The 24,885-nt window shown below is 45.0% G+C and overlaps 1 protein-coding gene across 1 annotated transcript in view; it reads left to right on the top strand.

Moving 5' to 3' along the window:
* efcab6 (EF-hand calcium binding domain 6) overlaps positions 1 to 24,839 on the top strand; it is a 30,219-nt gene extending 5,380 nt beyond the window's left edge. The window contains exons 4-27 of the mRNA XM_036945548.1: positions 85 to 151; positions 6,908 to 7,044; positions 7,598 to 7,716; positions 7,913 to 8,049; positions 8,647 to 8,795; positions 9,171 to 9,272; positions 9,470 to 9,560; positions 10,505 to 10,807; positions 11,160 to 11,320; positions 13,516 to 13,729; positions 13,969 to 14,083; positions 17,756 to 17,883; positions 18,216 to 18,448; positions 18,551 to 18,614; positions 18,726 to 18,844; positions 18,969 to 19,118; positions 19,264 to 19,419; positions 19,828 to 20,038; positions 20,290 to 20,817; positions 21,228 to 21,500; positions 21,760 to 21,955; positions 22,115 to 22,302; positions 24,109 to 24,258; positions 24,359 to 24,839. Of these exons, the coding sequence (XP_036801443.1) occupies positions 85 to 151; positions 6,908 to 7,044; positions 7,598 to 7,716; positions 7,913 to 8,049; positions 8,647 to 8,795; positions 9,171 to 9,272; positions 9,470 to 9,560; positions 10,505 to 10,807; positions 11,160 to 11,320; positions 13,516 to 13,729; positions 13,969 to 14,083; positions 17,756 to 17,883; positions 18,216 to 18,448; positions 18,551 to 18,614; positions 18,726 to 18,844; positions 18,969 to 19,118; positions 19,264 to 19,419; positions 19,828 to 20,038; positions 20,290 to 20,817; positions 21,228 to 21,500; positions 21,760 to 21,955; positions 22,115 to 22,302; positions 24,109 to 24,258; positions 24,359 to 24,481 (4,114 nt within the window). The 3' untranslated portion in view covers positions 24,482 to 24,839. The remainder of the gene's footprint in view (positions 1 to 84; positions 152 to 6,907; positions 7,045 to 7,597; positions 7,717 to 7,912; positions 8,050 to 8,646; positions 8,796 to 9,170; positions 9,273 to 9,469; positions 9,561 to 10,504; positions 10,808 to 11,159; positions 11,321 to 13,515; positions 13,730 to 13,968; positions 14,084 to 17,755; positions 17,884 to 18,215; positions 18,449 to 18,550; positions 18,615 to 18,725; positions 18,845 to 18,968; positions 19,119 to 19,263; positions 19,420 to 19,827; positions 20,039 to 20,289; positions 20,818 to 21,227; positions 21,501 to 21,759; positions 21,956 to 22,114; positions 22,303 to 24,108; positions 24,259 to 24,358) is intronic.
* Positions 24,840 to 24,885: the final 46 nt, after the last annotated feature.

The raw sequence follows: 24,885 nt of genomic DNA, 5'->3' as shown, positions 1-24,885 counted from the left end.
CCCTATGGTTGGTTTGGTTCAGCAGGTTGACCTGTCTCTCTCTCTCTCTCTGTTTGTCTGTCTGTCTGTCTGTCTGTCTTTCAGGTGTGTCTCTGGATCAGACCAGAGGGGTATGACCCTGACTGAGATGCAGCAACGCCTCAAACACAAGGTATGGATGACACACACGCACGAACGCACACGCACACACACACACACACACACACGCACGCACGCACGCACGCACGCACGCACGCACGCACGCACGCACACACACACACACACACACACACACACACACACACACACACACACACACACACACACACACACACACACACACACACACACACACACACACACACACACACACACATATAAAGACACTAATGCACACCTTGTTGTTTCAACACAAGCCTGGAGAAGATAGGTACCACTCTATATAAATGGGAGGTGACAAACATGACAAAATGACATGTCTATGTGGGTGGTGAAGTGATTCACCTGTGAAATTGAGATGGAGATGTTTTTGTCATGTCAACATAATAATGTCCCTATGTATCCAGAAGAATGTACAGCATACGTAGGAGGCATACTACACTAAACACAAATATAAACAGATCATGTGTTGGTCCCATGTTTCACGAGATGAAATAAAAGAACCCCCTGAAGTGTTCCTGATTAAACAGGATGATCATTACATAGGTGCACCTTGTGCTGGGGACAATAAAAGGCCACACTAAAACATGCAGTCTTGTCACACAACACAATGCAACAAGTGTTGAGTGAGCGTGCAATTGGCATGCTGACTGTAGGAATGTCCACCAGAGCTGTTACCAGAAAATGGGATGATAATTTCTCTACCATAAGCCGTTTTTAGCGATTTTGACAGCACGTCTGACCGGCCTCACAACCGCAGACCACGTGTATGGCGTCGTGTGGGCGAGCTGTTTGCTGATCTCAACGTTGTGAACAGAGTGCCCCATGGTGGTGGTGGAGTTATGGTATGGGCAGGGATAAGCTATGGACAATGAACACAATTGCATTTTATAGATGGCAATTTAAATGCACAGAGATACAGTGACGAGATCTTGAGGCCCATTGTCGTGCCACTCAGCCGCATCACCTCATGTTTCAGCATGATAATGTACGGCCCCATGTTGTAAGGATCTGTACACAATTCCTGGAAGCTGAAAATGTCCCAGTTCTTCCATGGCCTGCATATTCACCAGACATGTCACCCATTGAGCATGTTTGGGATGCTCTGGGTGGACGTGTATGACAGTGTGTTCCACTTCCCGGGAATATCCAGCAACTTCGCATAGCCATTGAAGAGGGGTGGGACAACATTCCACAGGCCACAGTCAACAGCCTGATCAACTCTATGTAAAGGAGATGTGTCTCGCTACATGAGGCAAATGGTGGTCACACCAGATATTGACTGGTTTTCTAATCCACGCCTCTACCTTTTTTTTAAAGGTATATGAACAGATGCATATCTGTATTCCCAGGCATGTGAAATCCATAGATTAGGGCCTAATTAATTTATTTAAATTGACTGATTTCCTTCTATGAACTGTAACTCAGTAACATCTTAGAAATTGTTGCATGTGGCGTTTATATTTTGGTTCAGCGTATAACGCAACCATCCGTATTTGCATTTTGCAGTGCATATGTTCCAGATATTAACTAGGTTGTTTATTGTGATGTGAAATAGAGGATTGTACTAAATAGAATCCGTGGTTAGATGAAGCCCTCAGAGGTTGGGGTTGTCACAGTTCTTTTCTGTTGGGCTGTACGACAGGCTGCTGTGCAGTGGGTAATGTAGTAATGTACAGTGCCGTCGGAAAGTGTTCAGACCCCTTTACTTTTTCCACATTTTGTTACGTTACAGCCTTATTCTAAAATGGATTAAATTAAAGATCTCAGCAATCTACACACAATACCCCATAACGAAGCGAAAACAGTTTTTTAGAAATCTTTGCAAATGTATAAAAAAACAAAAAACAGAAATACCTTATTTACATAAGTATTCAGACCCTTGAGCACAGCTGCATCCTGTTTCCTTTGATTATCCTTGAGATGTTTCTACAACTTGAATGGTGTCCACCTGTGGTACATTCAATTTATCGGACATGATTTGGAAGGCACACACCTGTCTATGTAAGGTCCCACAGTTGACAGTGCTTGTCAGAGCAAAAACCAAGCCATGAGGTTGAAGGAATTGTCCGTAGAGTTCCGAGACAGGATTGTGTCGAGGTACAGATCTGGGGAAGGGTACCAAAAAATGTCTGCAGCATTGAAGATCCCCAAGAACACAGTGGCCCCGATCATTCTTAAATGACAGAAGTTTGGAACCACCAAGACTCTTCTTAGAGCTGGCCGCCCGGCCAAAATGAGCAATCGGGGGAGATGGGCCTTGGTCAGGGAGGTGACCAAGAACCCAATGGTCACTCTGATAGTTTCTCTGTGGAGATGGGAGAACCTTCCAGAAGGAAAACCATCTCTGCAGCACTCCACCAATCAGGTCTTTATGGTAGAGTGGCCAGACGGAAGCCACTCCTCAGTAAAAGGCACATGACATCCCACTTGGAGATTGCCAGAAGGCACCTAAAGACTCTCAGACCATGAGAAACAAGATTCTCTGGTCTGATGAAACCTAGTACTCTTTGGTCTGAATGGCAAGCGTCACTTCTGGAGGAAACCTGGCACCATCCCTACAGTGAAGTATGGTGGTGGCAGCATCATGCTGTGGGGATGTTTTTCAGCGGTAGGGACTGGGAGATTAGTCAGGATCGAGGTAAAGATGAACGGAGCAAAGTGCAGAAAGATCCTTGATGAAAACCTGCTCCAGAGCGCTCAGGACCTCAGACTGGGGCTAAGGTTTACCTTCCAACAGGACAACGACCCTAAGCACACAGCCAAGACAACGCAGGAGTGGCTTCGAGACAAGTCTCTGAAGGTCCTTGAGTGGCCCAGCCAGAGGCCAGACTTTATCGAACATCTCTGGAGAGACCTGAATCAAAAGGGTTCTACCTGGAACCAACAAGGGTTGGTCAAGGGACAGCCGAAGAACCCTTTTAGGTTTCTAAGAGTATACATCACAGCTTAGGTCAGTCACACGTGTGTGTGTGTGTGTGTGTGTGTGTGTATGTGTGTGTGTGTTTATGAGTGTGTGAGTGTGTATATGAGTGAGTATGTGTGTGTGCATGCGTGTGCTTGCGTGCATATATGAGTGTGTGTATGACAGTGGGTGTGTCTCCGGTCACTCTCTGATGAGTCGTCTCTGCAGAGCATGGTGAGTCTCAGAGTAACAGCTGTGGCTGGTAATGAGTGATACACACACACATATGATGAAGTACCAGTCACAGCTGTTTACCCTGCACATGCGCCTCACTTATCAATATTCCATGTAGACCGCAGTCCCCCTCTTACCTCCCTCCTCTGATACTTCCCACCTCCACCTCCTTGGAGAAGTGCAGAGGGAGAACATTAGCTCACCTCTGGAGTAACCATCCAAGAACCTTTGAATGGGGAACACTCTTTCGCTTTCTGGGGTCATTGGGTTCTCTCGCTATGTTTATCTCGCTGTTGATCTGAGTGGGCTCTCTATGTCTTTCACTGTTCCCGAACTTCTCATTCATTCCCTTCCTCTCATTCAATCAATAATAATGTTGTAAGTCCAACTTCCCTCATACTTAACTTCAAATGCGTCCAAAATAGGTTTAGCTATGTCACCTTGAGTAGAGGCGTATGCTTTGAGTTTCAGTTTCTCTACTTTCCCTAATCCCCCTCTATCCCCCTCCGTACCCCTCCATCCCCCTCCGTACCCCCACCTCTACCGACATGCTCTGACCTCAGAAGAATTAGCCCCTTAACTGACAGATACACGTAAAGGCAGCAGCACTCTTCTCTCTGATCTACTCTCTCTCTCTTTTCTTCTCTTTATGCTCCTCCCTCTCTCCCCTCTCCCTTTCTCCCTCTCTCTCCCTCTCCCCCCTCTCTGCGTCACTGTGATTTCTCTTCTTAACTTCTATTTGTGATCCACCTCCCTTCATTCCTTTCTGACTCTCTCCCTCCGTCTCCTCTTTCATCGCTCTCTTCAGAGAGCCACCCGCGTCCCTCTGCTTGTCTCCTACCCATAATTCACGGTGACAGGAAAGGTTAGATTGCACGTGGAGGAGTTCTGGTTGACAGAAAGAGGAGCGGGAACACTATTTAGGCCTGTCATTACACACTGTTTACAAGACATCTTCAGAGTCCGACCTAGACTCACACATCTCCACACAATTGACCCTATGACACTGTAAATAATGACAAGTTATTGTGGCTTCCCTGGCGTTGTCAGTTTGAGATAGAGAAATATACATTTACTTTAGTCATTTACAGACGCTCTTATCCAGAGTGACTCACAGTAGTGAGTGAATACATATTCATACGTTTTATGTATACAAATATACTATAACCAGAGGAGTGACAAAGTAAGAAGCAGGGAATTGAGAAAAAAGGGAGAAAGAGGGAGAAACATAGACAAGGAGAGAGAGATAGCGCAAGAGTGAGAGATCGAGAGACAGACAGACAGAGATGATATGTAGCCAGTCACAGTCTGTAACCCATCCCCAAATGCCCCTTTGAGTGACTAGATCTATGGCTGTGTTATCCATCTCATTCTAACCAGCTCACAAGGACACACACACACACACACACACACACACACACACACACACACACACACACACACACACACACACAAAGATGGATTAACATATAACAGGCTGGTAAACAAAAACAACAGAGCTTTCGTTAATTAACGAGCGCAGGGCCGGCCGAGCGGGCGGGTGGCGAGGGGTGCTCACTGTGGCACCATGCCAGGCCCCAAGCCATGCCAACCTGAAACACAGCTGCCTAATGGTGAACTGGCACTGGCTGGGACAGGGATGGGAGACAAGGGAGGAAGGGATGGGAGAGAGCGAGGGAGGGAGGGAGGGAGAGGATGGGATGGAAGTGGGGGAAGGGGATGGAGGGAGAGTTAGACAGAGGATGTGGAGATAGAGGGATGGGAGAGAAAGGACACCAAAATGATGGAAGCAAGGGTGGTGAGAAAGACAGAGAGAGGAAGGGACACAGAGAGACGGAGCAAGAGAAAGAGAGACAGAAAAGCAGGGAGAAAGAGAAAGCAAAAAGTTAGCGAGAGCGAGCAAGCGAGAGAGGGAACAGAAAAGGAAGAAACAAAGACAGATAAACGGAGAGAGGAGAGGGGGAGTAGCCGTAGCCCGTAGTGTGCAGAGAGAGGAGATAGAGAGATAGCGATAGAGAGATAGCACTGGAGATTGGATGATGATATCCCCATGTCTCTGCTCATTAATAGTGTAAGCTCTCCTCTCTTTCTCCTTTGTGATTTTAACACATTTCCAATTAGCACAGAATCCTCTTCGTTTGGGAGAGGGGATGGAGAGATGGGGGGGATCATATTTATATCTGTCTTTAATACATTCCCTTTCATTTGATCTTTTTTTAAACACGACACGACTGTATAGCTAGCGTTTCCTTTCCCCTGACTCCAGCAGAAGAGAATGAAAGCTGGTCCTAATGCAAGAGGTAATTGGTATGCTTGTCTGAAAGCTTTCATAGTTGTCGAAGTTGTTAGATTCTACAAACAGTGGGAGATTTTTAGGAAGTTAACAACAGAGAGCAGAGAATCAAAAGGCGGACTCAAACAACTTTGGAATCGAGTCTTGAATCAGTATTGTTCATTATGATACTCAAAATGATGAGACGCTAAAGGGTACTTACTATATGATGCTAATATTTTAGGTCAGTTAAGGTGTCTTGGGTTGTGTTCGTTAGGGAATCCAATGGAAAACGTTTTAAAAATGTTTCGCAACGAAAACCGAATAAGTGTTTTTTATTGGATATGTTCAGGCAGTCCCTCCTTATTTCAGTCCATTTTCTTCCTTTTGGTGCCTAATGAATACGACCCTGAGGGTGTTCTATCAGCTTGTTTTCAGTCTATCCTTCTCCATTTGGAAGGACAGTATTATGTGCAACACATTGCCGTATAGACAATGTCAGTGTGTTAGCCCAGTGGGGAGAGGGAGGCTCCCCTGCTTGTCTTTCAGGCAGACGTTTGGTAGCGCTGCTAATCAGAGTGCAATTAGACAGAGAACTCTTTGGGCGACAGAAAACTCTGATTACCCAAGAGTCAACGGGGTATATTTAGTATCTATCTGTTCCTGTTCTTCCATGGTTTCCGTGGCACCCCGAGCTATGAGCTGAAGTGTGGAGGAGAACGAGGAAAGATGGAGGAAGGAGTGATCACACAGTGGCTCTAAAGGACACTCCCCATAGCTAACCCATCACCGTTTACTTTATGGCTAGTCAACCTATAGATGTACAGCATACTGTACTTATTACCCACAAATGTTACCACTTACCGCCTGTAACCTACAACTACCTACAAACAGAAATGTAACCCCTCTAGAAGGACCCCAAACTCAAACCCAGCTATCTGCCCTAACCCCTCATGAAACCATTTACCCCAAAATAGTACTCCAACTACCCCCCATTAACAATCACAAAATAAGTCTGACATAAGTCTGACTTAAATCAGTCTGTATCTAGCCTCCAAACCCAAACCTACCTATCTCTCTGACTCAGCCCTCATCCCTCTAACATCCCTCCCCTTCCCCTCTGCTCCGTCTCTGTCTCTCAGAAGTCTGCCGTACTTGTGTTTACACCCTCCCCTCTCACCCCAACACAGTGCTTTGGGGAACAGAACACACTCTGCTCTGCATCAACAGATCAAGGCTTCAGAATCAGAGGCGTCAATACCACTGCTTGTGCAGATGAAAGTCAGAGAGCTTCAGACAGAGTTTAGGAGTTCACACAGACACTTCTGAGTTGTTTTCTTGGTTTTGAAACTCTGCAGATTGGGAGCAACCTGAAGAATGTAATCCGGGCCTTTCGTCTGTTCGACTACAACCGAGACGGACAGATCCAGCAACACGAGCTGCGCAGGATACTGGAGAACTACTGCTTCCCCTTATCACAGAGAGACTACCAGAGGTGGGAGAGAGAGTCCAATACATACAAGCATGCACACACACCCATCATGGATGATGGATCCAACTATTTCCAGTACTCCCTACGGTCAGAAGTAATCTTTTGGAATGGACATGATAACTAATGCTAACTTTGTGGTCAGTCCTTTGTCTTTTCATTGAGAGAGAGCTAATTGACTTTTAAAACTTTGGGCCCTGCAGTCAAATCCACTCCAGAAACGTCGCCCAACTTTTAGTGATGTGGCTCTAGAGGATTCTGTGTGACAGGTTAATTTAACATGGCTTTAATTGGTTTCAGTACTCAGGAAGCTCTCTCTCACTTTGTCTCACTGTCTCTCCTTTTTTCTATATCTTCCTCTCACTTTCTCTCTGTCCCACTCTCTCTCTCTCACACACTATCTCTCTCTCCATCTTTTCCTCACCCTCTCTCTCTCTTGCTCTGTTTATTTTCAGCACATATCTCTTAGTGTTGCCCCTCTATCTCTCATTTCCTTTTCTGATCTTCGGTTTACTTACCCAATAAAACGGACTATGATTTGATCTCCTCCCCACTGCAGACTGTGGACCCACCACAGCCCTAACAACATGGCAACCATGTCCTATAAAGTGTTCCTGGAGAAGCTGGGCCTGGAATCTAACAAGTGCAGGAAGCTTGTCCCGGAGCCTCCAAAGCTAGGTAACGTAGGGGTCTTATTGTATGATAGGAGGGCGTGATAACTCAAATGACTACAATCAGTTCATAAGGTACTCAAATAGCTGTTTAGAGACACACAGACCCACAGACAAATATACACAGAGTTTCAACCATTAAGCTTACAGCCGAACACTTTAATCTGTCTTGGCTATGACTGATGACATCGTGTGTTTTACAGCGTTGGGCTGGCAAGAAATGAGTCCTCCAGACAAGATAAAACTGAGGAACAGTGCCTTGTCCCAGAATGCAACAGGAGATACACAGGAGATCCAAGGCCTGACTCAAGATGAGCTGCAGACGCTCTTCCTGGAAAAGGTAGAATAGTCAACTTTGACGGCACCATGATAAAGTATTGTGGCCAACTCAGTGGAGAAAATAGCATAACAGAGATTATCCACTAGCTAAACAATTGGCCAACTGCACAATGACCTTATCAAGGTCACTGTTGAAAAGTGAAAGCGTCACATGATATGATTGGGAGGATACCATCTTTCCAGATTGGTTTAAGCTATGACAGTGTGTGCGTTTGCGTGCAGCATGCATGTGATTGTACGCTCCTGCTTGTGTATGTGTGCATAGTTGTGTGTGTTTTATTCTTGTTTGTATGTCACCATCTGGCCCTGTTCCGTGCGTTATCCTCTTAGATGAGACAGAGAGGGGAAATTGGCTCTAAGTGGCGTGCTAGTATGCGTCGCGACAGAGGGAACACTTCTCATTAAAATGTTTGCCCAGAAAAATCTGCTCCTGAGTTAGTGTGTTAATCATGACTAATTTGTGGGAAGGCAGCAGCAGTGTAGTACTGCACATCATATGGGGGTGAGCCCCACGGCAACCACAGCGTTGACTCACTTCCTGTCATTAGTGTTGTGTGTCTACTCCCCAACGTAATGTGTGTGTGTGTGTCTCTGTTAGTTGTGTGTGAGCTGTACCCTAGTGTGGAGAGCACTGCAAGCATTTGATGTCACCCACTCTGGACTGGTGTCACAGGAAGACCTGAGGGCCGTCCTCAGCAGCTTCCTGTTCCCCATGAGCCTCAGCACCTTCCAGAGCCTGACCTGCCGGTATGAAAGTGAACACAGTGACACGGTTAACTTGACTACTATGCTCTCTTTCTGTTACCAATTCCCTGCCGGTGACTCTTATCAGCAGCTCACAACACTTTCCCCTTTTATCTCGGTTAACCCAGAAAAATATTTGGTCAGATGCTCGATTGTGTTTACGTAGTTAGTCCACGAGAGATTATTTCAAATTCCCACTCCACTCCCCATCCCCCAGGAGCGGTGCCTGAGTCTAGCATGGAAGCACTTCCTCTTCCTTTGTTTCCTTCACTGCTTTCTGACATTTCGTTATCCAGAGTCTCAATGTTAACAAGATGAATGTCTGTTTTGCATTTGTTGTGTGTTTGTTTGTTTGTGTGGTGTGTGCGCATGCTGTAGTTTTGGGGTGAGAGCAACAGGGCCTGTGAAATGGAAACAGTTCCTGGGTCAGTTTCAGGGTCCAGTCACAGAGGAGGACTACACCACTCCTCAAACAGAGAGGTCAGTTATCTCTAACTACCACTCCCTGATCTGAATTCTATACAAGGAACATATTCCATACTACTTTACCATATTCTATTATATATCTCTATTTCATGACATCTGGTTCTGGACCAATACACCTTTCACTCACTATCGACCGTCCTCTCTCGCCATCTTTCCCAATCTCTCTCTCCTCCTCCTCCTCTCTCTCATAGGGTTCCTGAGCTACCTGACGCAGAGGAGGGCCATCGGAGTCTGACAGAGTTCTACCCTATACTGAAGAGAGCCTTTAAACAGTTGGACAGGGTAAGAGACAAGTCCTCACGAAGGGACAGGAGAACTATAAGAGCTAGCACAGTGTAAAAGATTTAGAGAAACACAGTACTTCAGCAGATTACAGATAGGCAGACCGTTAGATGCAGCATTGATGTCCAGAAATGGAGTTACGTATGGCCACTAGTTACACACTCAGTCACCATATGTTCACTTGACAACCATGTGCGACATGAACATCATCATGCCTCAAGTTCTATGTCCAGATGCTCAAATCACTCCACATCAGCCGCATGAAACGTGATAGTCACACTAAACTTTAGTGGAGAATATGTCTTCGATTGATTCACAGCAATGTTTGATGTTGATGGGCTACAGCAATACACAAAACAATCATTGGTGTCCAAGTTTGAGCGTGTGTGAAGCCTATCCCAGATATGAAATAAAAACATATCCGTCAGAAACTCCTCCTTTTATGGCACTAAAGAAAGAAAAACATCCCCCCATCAACTGTTTTAATAATCAATTCTGTGGGTACTAGATCAAACATGGCGTCCACACACACCTCCCGCCAATAATTTGCTTTTCCAGACAGGCAGGTTGGAAGCCAGCCTGCATGTGTTTTAGACAGACTCTGGGGAGAAGTTGTGTTAGGCTGGGATGACGTACGCTGATGCACAATGTGTCTCTGTGTGATTCACCAACCAATATAAAGGTACTACTGTTAAAAATGACACAAGGGCAACAGACGGCTGGCTAATGATAAAATAACACTTTTACACAAGCCTATGGCTGCGAATGTAAGAAGATCACTTTTGAACACCAACGTAGAGCAATTAATGTTTCCTAACTATTTTACACAAAAACACTTCACATTTCAAAACTGGGGCTTCAAGCACAAATGTAAAGGCAACTCCTACACCTATATCCTAAACGAGGAAGAGAACTCAAAGAGGGGGTGTCATGTCTCTCTACAGGGTAGGATAGGGAGGATCACCAGGGCAGACCTTCGTCAGGCTTTGGAAGTCCCCCAGTATAACCTGAGGGGTCCCCAGGGCTCCTGGTCCAGCCGCAGGGAGCCCCACATCCCCAGGCCCCGTCTGAGCCCAGCCCAGGTTAGAGAGCTCCTGATCCTGCTGGACCCAGAGCACACTGGGGTCATCACCCAGCCCAGCCTGGAGCTGCTCAAACCCAGGAGGGTGCACTCTTGCCCGGGGAGGGAGAAACTACACACCCCTACTGGAGGATTGAAAGAGGAGGTCATGGAGGATGCGACTCAGGTACAGGAAGTTCAGTGTGTGTGTTTGTGTGTTGATGTGTTGGCACATGTTCATGTGTGTGTCTGTTGACTAAGGAGGAGCAGAGGGAGTTGAATGAGACTCAGTATCCACAGTGGATTGAAAAGGCACCCACGGCAGCAGACACATGGACTACCGTAAATAAACTGCAAAACACAACATAGCACAGAAAAAATGGCTGTTTTCACCCATTTTAGTATGATGAATAATGAAACATAGACATATACAGGTCCTCTCTGTTGTGTTGTGTGTGTATTGATGTTTGTATTGATGCTTGTATTGATGTATGTATTGAGGTGTGTATTGAAGTGTGTATTGTGGTGTGTGTCTGCAGGTGAAGGGCTTGCTGCGTGATAAGCTGAGTGATCAGATAGGTCCCATGCTGAAGGCTTTAGGGGACTGTGACCCTCGAGAGACAGGATCTGTTCGCAATGAAGACCTGAGAAGGATCATACAATGTTACGGCCTGCCCCTCTCACACACACACTTCAACAAGTGAGCAACCAATCCCTCTTGTAGACACACACTTCAACAAGACTTAACATCCATCCTCCAAAAATGATGAAATATAAAAACGACTGATTACAATTTGAACTGGTGAATAGACGACTCTATAGGTAGATTTTTAAAAAATTATTAATTGAAACTCCATACATTTTGAAGAATACAAATTAAAATGTGCTACAAAAATCTATACATCCTTTGTAAAAATGTTAGCACACTTCATTACCTTCTAATTCTTACAAAACATAGAGGTTATACAGTGGCTTGCGAAAGTATTCACTCCCTTGGCAATTTTCCTATTTTGTTGCCTTACAAACTGGAATTAAAATTGATTTTTTGTGGGTTTGTATCATTTGATTAACACAACATGCCTACCACTTTGAAGATGCAAAATATTTTTTTATTGTGAAACAAACAAGAAATAAGACAAAAAAACGGAAAACTTGAGCGTGCATAACTATTCCCCCCCCCCCCCCCCCAAAGTCAATACTTTGTAGAGCCACCTTTTGCAGCAATTACAGCTGCTAGTCTGTTGGGGTATGTCTCTATAAGCTTGGCACATCTATAGCCACTGGGATTTTTGCCCATTCTTCAAGGCAAAACAGCTCCAGCTCCTTCAAGTTGGATGGGTTCCGCTGGTGTACAGCGATCTTTAAGTCATACCACAGATTCTCAATTGGATTGAGGTCTAGGCTTTGACTAGGCCATTCCAAGACATTTAAATGTTTCCTCTTAAACCACTCAAGTGTTTCTTTAGCAGTATGCTTAGGGTCATTGTCCTGCTGGAAGGTGAACCTCCGTCCCAGTCTCAAATCTCTGGAAGACTGAAACAGGTTCCCCTCAAGAATTTCCCTGTATTTAGAGCCATCCATCATTTCTTCAATTCTGACCAGTTTCCCAGTCCCTGTCAATGAAAAACATCCCCACAGCATGATGCTGCCACCACCATGCTTCACTGTGGGGATGGTATTCTCGGGGTGATGAAAGGTGTTGAGTTGGCACCAGACATAGCATTTTCCTTGATGGCCAAAAAGCTCAATGTTAGTCTCATCTGTTCAGAGTACCTTCTTCCATATGTTTAGGGAGTAGCCCACATGTCTTTTGGCGAACACCAAACGTGTTTGCTTATTTTTTTCTATAAGCAATGGCCTTTTCTGGCCACTCTTCCATAAAGCTCAGGTCTGTGGTCCTATGGACAGATACTCCAATCTCCGCTGTGGAGCTTTGCAGCTCCTTCAGGGTTATTTTTGGTCTCTTTGTTGCCTCTCTGATTAATGCCCTCCTTGCCTGGTTCGTGAGTTTTGGCCCTCTCCTGGTAGGGTTGTTGTGGTGCCATATATGGACCATTTTTTAATAATGGATTTAATGGTGCTCCGTGGGATGCTCAAAGTTTCTGATATTTTTTACAACTCAACCCTGATCTGTACTTATCCACAACTTTGCCCCTGACCTGTTTGGAGAGCTCCTTGGTCTTCATGGTGCAGCTTGCTTGGTGGTACCCCTTGCTTAGTGGTGTTGCAGACTCTGGGGCCTTTCAGAACAGGTGTGAATATACACTGAGATCATGTGACAGATCATGTAACACTTAGATTGAACACAGTTGGACTTTATTTAACTAATTATGTTACTTCTGATCTTATTTAGGGGCTTAATAGCAAAGGGGGGTAATAAATATGCACGCACCACTTAAAAAAAAAATTGGGACGTTTTTGAAACAGGGTTTTTTTTTTTTTCACTTCACCAATTTGGACTATTTTGTGTATGTCCATTACATGAAATCCAAATAAAAATCTATTAAAATGACAGGTTGTAATGCACCAAGGGGGATGAATACTTTTGCAAGCCACTGTATGTTGTTTGTTGTCCTGTGTACTCTAGGCTGTGTGAGGCTGGTTTAGACCCAGGGTCATGCAGGGTCAGGTACAGACAGTTCCTCAGGGCCCTGGGCCTGCCTACAGGAGAGACACAGACAGGCACTATACACTACCCCCGCAAGGGCTCTGGCAGGTATGGAGAACAGAGGCAGAGAGATAGAATGGAGAAAGTGAGAGATAGAGAGGGAGAGAAAGGTGGTCAGGGAGACAGGGGGTCCATAATAACAAAGGGTAAAGTTAAGTAATAGAGGCGTTAGAGAGGAAGTGTCTTTTGTTCTAATGCAACATGTACTACATTTCTGACACCAACAGACTGAACTATCAAGCCCAGAATGCCTTGGGGAACAACAAGCCAGTGCGTTCCCCCAGCGCCACTGTGGGGGGTCCAAGGGTTCGCATGGTGGAGAACATTATGTTCAGGAAGCTCAAAGAGAGGCTGGACCACAGACATGTTACCCTCGACGACCATATCCGGGCAATGGCCAGAAGCTCAGACGGAATGCTGTCGTTGAGAGATCTAAAGAAGGTCAGAAGGTCAAAACAGTTGTGTATACTTGACCTCTACTTGTCACCTGGTGTACTTGAGCTCTGCTCTCTCAGGGCCTTGACAATAGTGTTCCTCTATGTGAGCCACAGTTACTTTTTTATGAAGATTATATCGCTATACAGTCATTATTATAAGTATCTTATCCGACACCTTTGTATAGGACATGCAACTTGTCCTAATGTAGTCCCAACCTATTTCCTTGTTATCAACATTCCCAGATACTGGATGACAGCTGGATCACCTTGGATGAGAAGCAGTTCCGGAAGCTCAACGTATCGCTTGGTTTCAAAGATGGAAAAATGTCCTGTTCGGCTTTCCTGGATAAGTATGATGGTACGAGTCGAATGTGAATCTTAACTTGCCATGGTCTAGAGACTCAGACTGATCTCTAAATTAGTGTCCTAGCAAGGGGAGATAAAGAGAGGGTCATTCCACTTGAAAACCTTTCAAAAATCCTCATCCCCAACCAGCACCCCACCCACGGCGATCAAAGGCTACCCCCCTGCTTCCTGTGAAATGATGTCTCTGTTAGCACATGACTCATTGGGATTATAAATATAGTTTTATAGCTCTCCATCTCTCATTGGTACAGAGGAGAGGAGAGAGAAGCAGAATCCCTCTTATTGCTGACTGTTTGGGGTAATTATGAGCTTTGGAAGCAGAATGGAAGCAGCAGGGCACCACTCTAATTTGTATCCTCGATTTAATATATATTTTTTTACATTAAACAGAATCAGGACCTAAACTTAGACATGTTTGCAAAGTGCAACATTTGTGTTTTAAAGGATTTGGAGAGAAAAAGTGCCAAGATCCTATTTAGAAATGGGTCAGGCAGTTAAAGGACTACCGACGTCGGCAGTTGTGAGGGGTCTTTTTTCTGTGTGAAAAAAACACAAACGCCTAATCCGAGTGGAAATTATAACAACATTCTAATTTGTTGATGTCAATTTCAGATACTGACATTGCATTACAGTGACCAGTAAATAACATAAAATGGCATATTTTACACAAAAAGACAACAAACTGAAATGAATCCTTTAACCTTATCAATAAATATAAGAGGATAGTCTCAGTTATTAATTTTGTGCCTGACATTCTTCCTTTTTTCCTTTTGCAACTGGGAACATTAACATTTGACATGCCAAGTTGAATTCTTGGAAGTCAATAAAATAACGATAAGGACGACATTAAAAGAGCAATCTGCTGTTGTTGCATCCATTTTTGCGACTTATAAATGAATGACATGTACCCCTTGATTCTTGAAGAATATAACTTATTACATACGTTTTTTGCAAGGGCTGCGTCTCAATCCACCACATCCACCACATCTGCGGTGGAAGGTGGCCAAGCTACAGCGATGTTTGTCAGACCATGAGACATCCCAAAAATCAGTCCTCTCACGAAAACGTTTGTAGCATCCTAACGGTTTGGCCTACAAACTATTATGACAACTTTACAGAAAGGGGAGACTCTCACGAAGGAGTTCTCCGTTTTTACTTGTTTGTAGGTAACCCATACATATATAGAGGTATGGAGGTAGTTTTGTTCCAACATAAATAAGGGGTTAAAAATGTGTCCCAAAATTTCCTGAGCTTTCTTATATCTCCTACAGTAGATATAGGGCCGACACTTCAAGACTTTATTCCTTATGATTTATTATTCAACTGTCTTTTTTGCCATTTATGAATGTGTTGTTCACTGCGGTTTAATGGGCTATAGTTGTAAAGACCAAACTCAATATTTAATCAAATAATTGTGTAAACATTTTTTTATACCTAAAGGGGTCCTAAAATTCAAAATCCAATAGCTAAATGATCCATGGTTTGACCATCCTAAAACAATTCCATATTTTAGCTTAGTAACCCCCCCAACGGCATAGACTTTTAGAGGTTAATGTCTCATGAGCTTCGTTCAACTGCCATACCCCATCACAACCCAAAATCTAAGCTTGTTTTACGCCAATGTTTGTAAACAAAGCAAATGTAAACAAACCGTATAGCTTCTAAACATTGGTTACAATCAGTCCTTGCATCCATAGCTTTGTCTGTCCATTTGAGAGTGGCCCGAAACAGTGGCGGGAAACTTTTATTGTTATTGTTTCTACTCCAGATTTCCCCTTTAAAGTGACAAATATAGGTCCAATGCAGCTGTTTTTATCTCAATATCAAATAATTTCTAGGTAACAATTAGGTACTTAACTGTGATTGTTTTCAGTTAAAAGTGCCAAAAAGAAACAAAAATATACTGAACAAAAATATAAACGCAACATGTAAGGTGTCGGTCCCATGAGCTGAAATAAAAGATCCCAGAAATGTCAAAACACACAAAAAGTGTATTTCTCCAAAATGTTGTGCACAAATTTGTTTACGTCCCTGTTAGTGAGCATTTCTCCTTTGCCATGATAATCCATCCACCTGACAGGTGTGGCATATCAGAAGCTGATTAAACAGCATGGTCATTACACAGGTAAAACTTGTGCTGGGGACAATAAAAGGCCACTCTAAAATGTGCAGTTTTGTCACACAACACAATGCCACAGACATCTCAAGTTTTGAAAGAGGGTGCTTTTGGCATGTTGACTGCAGGAATGTCCACCAGAACTGTTGCTAGAGAATTGAATGTTAATTTCTCTACCATAAGCCGCTTCCAATGTCATTTTAGAGAATTTGGCAGTACATCCAACTGGCCTCACAACCGCAGACCACGTGTAACCATGCTAGCCCAGGACCTCCACATTTGGCTTCTTCACCTGCGGGCTCATCTGAGACCAGCCACCCGGACAGCTGATGAAACTGTGTGTTTTCACAACCAAAGAATTTCTGCACAAACTGTCGGAAACCATCTCAGGGAAGCTTATCTGCATGCTCATCGTCCTCACCAGAGTCTTGACCTGACTGCAGTAACCAAATTCAGTGGGCAAATGCTCACCTTCGCTGGCCACTGGCACGCTGGAGAAGTGTACTCTTTATGGATGAATCCCAGTTTAAACTGTACCGGGCAGATAGCGCCGTGTGGGCGAGTAGTTTGCTGATGTCTACATTGTGAACAGAGTGCCTCACGATGGCGGTGGGGTTATGGTATGGACAGGCATAAGCTACAGGCAACAAACACAATTGCATTTTATCGATGACAATTTGAATGCACAGAGATACTGTAATGAGATCCTGAGACCCATTGTCGTGCCATTCATCTGCCGCCATCACTTCGTGTTTCAGCATGATAATGCACAGCTCCATGTCGCAAGGATCTGTACACAGTTCCTGGAAGCTGAAAATGGATTGGCCTGCATACTCACCAGACATTTTACCCATTGAGCATGTTTGGGATGCTCTGGATCGGCATGACAGCATGTTCCAGTTCCCGGCAAAATCCAGTAACTTCGCACAGCTATTGAAGAGGACTGGGACAGCATTCCACAGGCCACAATCAACAGCCTAATCAACTCTATGTGAAAGATATGTGTCGCTCTGCATGAAGCAAATGGTGGCCACACCAGATACTGACTGGTTTTCTGATCAACGCCCCAACTTTTTTTTTAAAGGTGTCTGTAAAATCCATAGATTAGGGAATAATACATGTATTTAAATTGACTGATTTCCTTATATTGAACTGTAACTCAGTAAAATCTTAGACATTTTTGCATCTTGCGTTTATATTTTTTTCAAAGAAACTACTTCTTAGCAAAGAGCAATTTCTCAAGCAAAAACTTTGTTACGATTGTCTGGGAGAGGGGAGGGGAAAACTGAAAACTCTCTTTCTTATTGGGCTATTAACTAATTTACCACTTGGTGATGTCACCAGGCAAGCCAAAACTCCCTCTTACCAAAACAGGACCTTACACTAAAGGTCCTTATCATCATTTTCACAATTTTACAGTATTATTTCAACTTCATAGTGTGTAAATATATATAAATCACAGGCAAATCCCATTTTTGACTGCACTGGGCCTTTAAAATCCAACCCTTTCATCCAATCAAATCACAGTTTAATTGTGTTCTTTAAAAGAGCACCAGGCCAGAGAGCAGAACCAGGCCTCGGGGGGTAACCATGGTAACCTGCGGGCTAAGCCACGCCTCCTGACAGCGGAGGACTGCCTCGGTGTGATCAAAGAGAAGATCGAAAACATCCACGGGGTGAGAGAGAGGAACCGTCCACGCCCACTACACAACTCCACACTCCATTACCTCTGGGATCAATTGTTTTGATCAATATACACATTCTATACTGCACACACAAACACCTAGTACTGACAGGATAAGACGACAAAGGGTTGGGATACTAACCCTCACAGACACCCTTTAAAGTCAGTTGAAAAAGAATGCATAATGCCAAAGCCCAAATCCAAGCCTAGTGCTAAAACGACAAGAAAACGTATAGCAAAACAATACACGTTCCATACATATTTACATCCAATCAATATACACAGCCAATCACCATGTCATCATCATCTTCTCTGTCCAATCAGGACATCCTGTCAGCGTTCCGTGTGATGGATCAGAACTGTGACAGGGTGGTGGACAGGCATGACTTCAGAGAGCTGTATGACAGTCTGGGCCTGGTCACCAAGGAGAGGGAGTACCAGCGCCTGCTGCAGCTGCTGGGCCTGCAGCCTGGAGCCAACCTCAACTACCCAGAGTTCTTCACCCTCGTCCAATCCAGCGGCAAGACCTGCAGGCAGAATTTCAAGCCAGCCAATGGGTGAGTAGGGGCTTGTGGAAGTGTGTGTGTGAGGTTAGACAGGATTCATATGTAAATGTCACTGAAGTGTTTCTGTGTGTGTTCTTGATGCTGTTCAAACAGGCCAGACCAACTGCATGACCACCTGGTGTCCAACGCACGCCACAGATGGACTGCTATGTCAAAGGTCAGTCTGGTTTAACTCATACCTCTACCCTGAAGCTCAAGTCTCAAAGAGGATAATGTGTATGTTAACATGTGAGAGGAACCCCATTACAAGTTATGTTACCTCCTCCAGGTGATTTGTCGCTTTGATGAAGATGGTCAGGGTCTGGTCTTTAAGAAGGACCTCAGGAGTCTCCTCTATACCTACGACCTCCCCATCAGTCCTGATGAGTTTGAGGAACTGTGGGCCAGGTGAGCGATATTAGAGTGCGGTAGAACACGACAACCCAATCCTAACTTGAGATCTGTTTTGTGTAAATCATTCAACGTTATCAATGCGGAGCTGTGATTTGTCCGAACACTGTTCCAATGACAGGTATGATGGAGAAGGGCGTGGCTACCTCACCTGTGCTGCGTTCCTGGAGAAGCTGGGCGTGGATCAACAGGAGGTGGGACATGCGAGGAAGGATGCAGACACCACTCCCACAGATGGTCTCCCTGCAGGGGCTACGCTTCAGGACGTTGAGTGAGTGAAGAGTGATTAACTAAATGAATTAGTGCAATTACTAATTAAATTTTATAGAATACTCTAGAGTTAAGCATGCGTCTGAGCTTTGGCCAAAGGAGTGATCAATAATAACTATGTGTGTGCTGTGTATTTGACCATCCAGGTGCTTGGTGCAGGGTAACTGTGAGGGGTTGAGCAGTGCTCTGACCCACCTGGATAAGAAGAGAGAGGGCCTAGTCAGGGTGGAGGACCTACAGAGTCTGCTCCAGAGATACAACTGTCCCCTACACAGACACCAGCTCACCCACCTCCTACACACGTAAATAACTCTCATTATAAAGACCTCTCCATTCCTTCATTTAGCTAACACACCTTAATAATGATCAAACTACTGGGTTATAATCAATCTATCTATCTTCGTCGTGGTCCTGGAAAAATCTTGTATCTCATTTTTTGCCGATGTTATTTCAACAAAATAATAATAATACACAAATTGTTCTGTGAACGTTTCCTGACTCTAGGACTAATAAAAGTAATGCCTTGTGAACTACACCTGAAAATAAACCGTTTTTAATTCCCTAAAAAGTTTCCAGGAAGCAGAAGCATTTACTGATGTTGAATACTGTTGAAGAGATGTTGAACTGATGTTGAGTACTGTTAAACTGATGTTAAACGGATGTTTGTAACTGCTGAATACGTAGACACTTTTGTCTCCTCTAAATTTTAGACTCAAGGTTCCAATGGACAGTGAGGACAGGACGTTGTCATACGTGGACTTCCTGAAGGCGTTTGACCACGTGACAGGGAAGCGGTGTGAGCACCCCCCTAGGCCCTGTGGATCCCCTGACCCAGCCGAGAGTCTGGAGTGGCTCAGTCCTGAAAGAGCTGCTGGTAGGATACGGGAACTGGTCACTGCATCGATGGATATACTCCACAAGGTTAGGCCTCTCCCGACACTCTGTCCCTTTTTCCCTGGCTGTCATTGTGAAGACCAACAACGTATACTATTAACATCAATTTGTTTTAGCTACTTACAGTAATAAACTATTTAAATTGTAACAATTGAACTGTGCTTTTTAATATGCATTAAGACTGAGGGAGGTCCTTCTACTTGCGTAAGCTCAGACATGCTCTCATCTGGTCAGCCACACCGACTCCTACTCACTTGTCTCTCTGTCTGGTCTCTTAGGCCTTCTCTGCCTTCGACAGGAGTGGGAACGGGACAGTCACCCCTCTGGAGTTCCGGCGGGTGCTGGACCATTTTTGTGCCCGCCTCTCGGACCCCCAGTTCAGATTCCTGCTCGACAGAATGAAGCTGAACTGGGAGAACCACACGGTGTACTGGAGAGACTTCCTCAACCAGTTCAACCTATGCAACCTGGACGTGTGTGATTTGGTCTGTGTGTGTGTGGTGGGGGGTCCGTACTCTGTGTTTATACGTAGGCCTGTGCATGTGCATTATGCATCTGTTTTTATTTGTTGCGTGTGTATGCATCTGTGTGTGCAGACCCCTGAGGATTGGTCAGACAGAGTGAGTAAGGCAGGTTTCCCCGCCCAGCCCCAGTCTCTGCCAATCAGTGAGGAAGTTGTCTCCGCCTGCCTGTACACCATCACCAAGGAGATAGTGGACTTAGAACACACCCATAATGACACCATCTCTAAAGAGGACTTCAGAATGATGTGTGACCGCCATTTCATGAGGCTCACCAGTAACCAGGTAAGCTGACAGGGTCCTGTCTCAATAGGGTCATACAGTATAGCTTTTTACATATATTTTTTTTATTTAAGCTCTTACAAAAAAAAATACTAGGCACAATTCATTATACTCTATCAATGGGTGGTCATGCAGAAACAACTGGAATAGGCATACGTGCATGTGTGTAAATTAGATTTTTTTCATTGTTTTATGCATTTGCTAGCCAAGTTCTCCTTAGTTATTAATTATTGCAATCAAAAACAAATTTGTATGTGTTGATAATTATTGACTACTTATAGAGAACGTTAGTCATCCGTGAAGTTCATTAAGCTTGTGTGTAAATGTGAGTGTGTGTGTGTGTGAATATCAGTTTGAAAATGTGGGATATGATGTGTGTGTGTACTAAACATGTAATTCCTCTCTCTCCTCAGTTCGAGAGGGTGTGGGAGAAGCTGCCAGTGAATGTGCTGGGGGATCTGGAGTACAGGGAGTTCCTGAAGCACGCCAGTGGAGCTGTTGCGATAAGGGACAAGACCACAGACCCAGAGGACATCAGTCCCCTGAAATCTGCATCACCACCACCCCCTGGGCTCATAGATATGTCACCATCACCACCATCCCCTGGGGCCATAGATAGGATGTCATCCTCCCCACCAGCTCTACAGAGGCCAAAGACTACAGGCAGCAACCTCCAACGCTCAAAGGTACAGGATCTCTCTATACATGATGCTTATCAGTTTACTCATATTCCTCCATCTTTGTATTTGATAGTCCACAGTTCTAAGTGGCGTTACAGAAGCCATCCCAGTTAGTTCTGTAAGCTCCTGGGAGTGACCAGAAGTGATATCCAAAATCTAACTAGGATGGCATCCAAATCATAATTACAATATCTTATCTCTTCTAATCTGGGACTGAAAGTAACACACATTATCAATCCCCCTGTCCTTGTCCCCCTCCCCCCAGTCGGAGGTGGGTGTGTCCAGCAGGGCCAGACGTCCGTCCACGGCGGGGAGAGAGAAGGAGGGCCCCCTGGTGGACTGTGAGGAGGTGGAGAGGAGGCTGAAGGGGGAGGTGCAGCGCTGCTGGAGGGACATTCAGAGGAGGTGCAGGGAGGAGGACAGAGAGAGAGACGGAGAGATCAGCACACGCTGCTTCCTGGGTAAAATTACCAATCACAGAGTGACATACGTACAGCGCAGCGCCTGATTCGTTATCCCCAGTCAATCATTATTTTACGTAACTTCAATTCACAATCCACCTCAAAACCATTTGATCAAAATCACTTCCATACCTGACTGTGTGTGTGTGTGTGTGACAGACATCCTGCAAAGCCTCAATGTCAGTGTGACCCAGAAGGAGCTTGATCGTCTGGCCGTAAAGTTCGACATGAGGGACAGTGGGCGCGTGTCATATCTTGACTTCCTACGTCACTTCCTCCTCAACTTGAAACCGCCAGCAGTCAGACAGCCCTTTGAGCGGCCCAAACTACCTCTCCCCACTACACCGGTACTGTTTACCCCTGTTTAACTACCTCTCCCTACTACACCGGTACTGTTTACCCCTGTTTAACTACCTCTCCCCACTACACCGGTACTGTTTACCCCTGTTTAACTACCTCTCCCTACTACACCGGTACTGTTTACCCCTGTTAAACTACCTCTCCCCACTACACCGGTACTGTTTACCCCTGTTTAACTACCTCTCCCTACTACACCGGTACTGTTTACCCCTGTTTAACTACCTCTCCCCACTACACCGGTACTGTTTACCCCTGTTTAACTACCTCTCCCCACTACACCGGTACTGTTTACCCCTGTTTAACTACCTCTCCCTACTACTCCGGTACTGTCCACCTCTGTTTAACTACCTCTCCCCACTACACCGGTACTGTTTACCCCTGTTTAACTACCTCTCCCTACTACACCGGTACTGTTTACCCCTGTTTAACTACCTCTCCCCACTACACCGATACTGTTTACCCCTGTTTAACTACCTCTCCCCACTACACCGGTACTGTTTACCCCTGTTTAACTACCTCTCCCTACTACTCCGGTACTGTCCACCCCTGTTTAACTACCTCTCCCCACTACACCGGTACTGTTTACCCCTGTTTAACTACCTCTCCCCACTACTCCGGTACTGTCCACCCCTGTTTAACTTACTGTCAATATGGGACAGAGTGCTGTATGAACATAAATGTTTTTACTGCAGAAACTGTGGTAAATTAGTATTTGGGGTTTCTCATACCACTCTTTTTTCCTTTCCCTCGCTCTTTCTCTGGTCCATTATTGACTCATTAACTATCACTTTCAATGGGGAGGGGGTCTGTGACGTAAAATGAGGGGGCGGTGGGTTGCCAGATTGTGTATACTCAACGGGGACCTCTCCCACCCTCGGGCTCTCTGCTGTCTCCTCCTTGACAACAATACTTGTCAAGTTTGGTGATTTGTGTGCTTTTGGCACAATGAGGTATGTTAATAAAAGCTTCGAAAAATGACACGCGGGTGGCCAGGTTGGAGAAGATCCCCCCCCGGGCTACTAAACATTAGCATTAAGCAGGGCCCCAAGCCTCACCAGAGTGAGTGGGTGAGAGCTTGTCTGGCAACCTGCGAGATGCAAACCATCCAAACCCCCTCTCGTACTGGCTTTGGTTCACAATTATAACCCTCATTATCTACTAACCAAACCAACCATCTGTGTTATAAATCAGAGACCTAGCCTGACGAATCGCACTGTCGTCCGCCACACACTTTAGTCTGAGACTCTGCCATCGTTGAAGTTGTTTGTGGTGACGAGGGGCATTGTACAAAACAACGTTATCAGCGATTGGATCGTCTCTAACAAATCAGAGAATCAAAGCCAATGACGGATTTTTTCAAACCGCCGCTGTACCCATGTGTGTTCTGGCTCTGGCTGAACCCATCGGTTTCTGGACCATTCAGACGGCCGCGAATGTGTTGGCATTCGGTTAAGGGTCGGAGAGGTACTCAGATCCAGACTCACTGCGGAGAGGAAACTAACGTCCGTGGGTGTGGCGTAACGTTTGGCCAGAGCAAGGAGTCTGGGTAGCCAGGCAACCAGAGACCCCCTGTGTGCTTCATGCTGGAACGGTCTTTCAGAACAAGTTCATAAAGACTGCTACTTTACTGAGTTAAACTCATCATGTAAGGTGCACAACATAGCGATATGATTGGAATGATTACATCCATGCAATTGTCTTTAAGTGTTTGTTAACGCTGTTCTGTCCTCTCTGGTCTTCTCTGGTCCGGTGTGGTCCTGATGCGGTCTGGTTGTGGTTCCCTTGCGATCCAGATGAGTGGGGGTGTTCTCAGTAGACAGTGTGTGGAAGCCATGCTGAGGCTCTATGGCCCGGTCCAGCAGTTCTGGCGCTCCTTGAGGCAAAACTTTGTTACCTTCGACCACAGCCGCAGTGGCAAAATCTCTATCAAGGAATTCAGAAAGGTATAGTCCAACAATCTACTGTTTGACCATTATTTAAAAAGCTGTTAACTAATAACACGTCACACACACACCAGATAATCCTGATTGTGTATTTCTATAGGTACTAAGGCAGTTCAGAGTGAACCTATCTGAGGAGGAATTCTTCCACCTCACCTCTTTCTTTGACAAGAACACTACGGGGAAGATCTCCTACAATGACTTCCTACAGGGCTTCCTACACTGACCTCTAACCTCTGCCCTCTAACTATGGCCTTATTGTAGGCTCCTGTGAAGGTTTAGCTAGTTATCACTGATAAATCCGTCCATATTGATCACTATAATTTCACTGCACCACTGAGTGAAGGAGGGATACACAGAATTATTACAAAATCATGTCATGTAAATTAAAACATATAAAGTGATGTATTATATAAAATATGTATTTGAAGGTTTTCTCCCAATATCTTCCCCTGGCATGTCTACATCTTTTTCTCCCTCTAGCATACCGATTTATCTCTCCGCTGTATGACTTTATGATACTGATTGCTTTCCGAACCAAACCCAACCAAATAAAGTGCTTTTGAATGATGTACGGACGCTGCAACACGCAGGGGGACTGTCTTTGTTCCCATCTGACGGGAAACGAAA

Source organism: Oncorhynchus mykiss, chromosome 15 (genome assembly GCF_013265735.2).
Source record: "Oncorhynchus mykiss isolate Arlee chromosome 15, USDA_OmykA_1.1, whole genome shotgun sequence".
NCBI lineage: Eukaryota > Metazoa > Chordata > Actinopteri > Salmoniformes > Salmonidae > Oncorhynchus > Oncorhynchus mykiss.
This window is presented reverse-complemented; position numbering and strand designations above follow the sequence as displayed.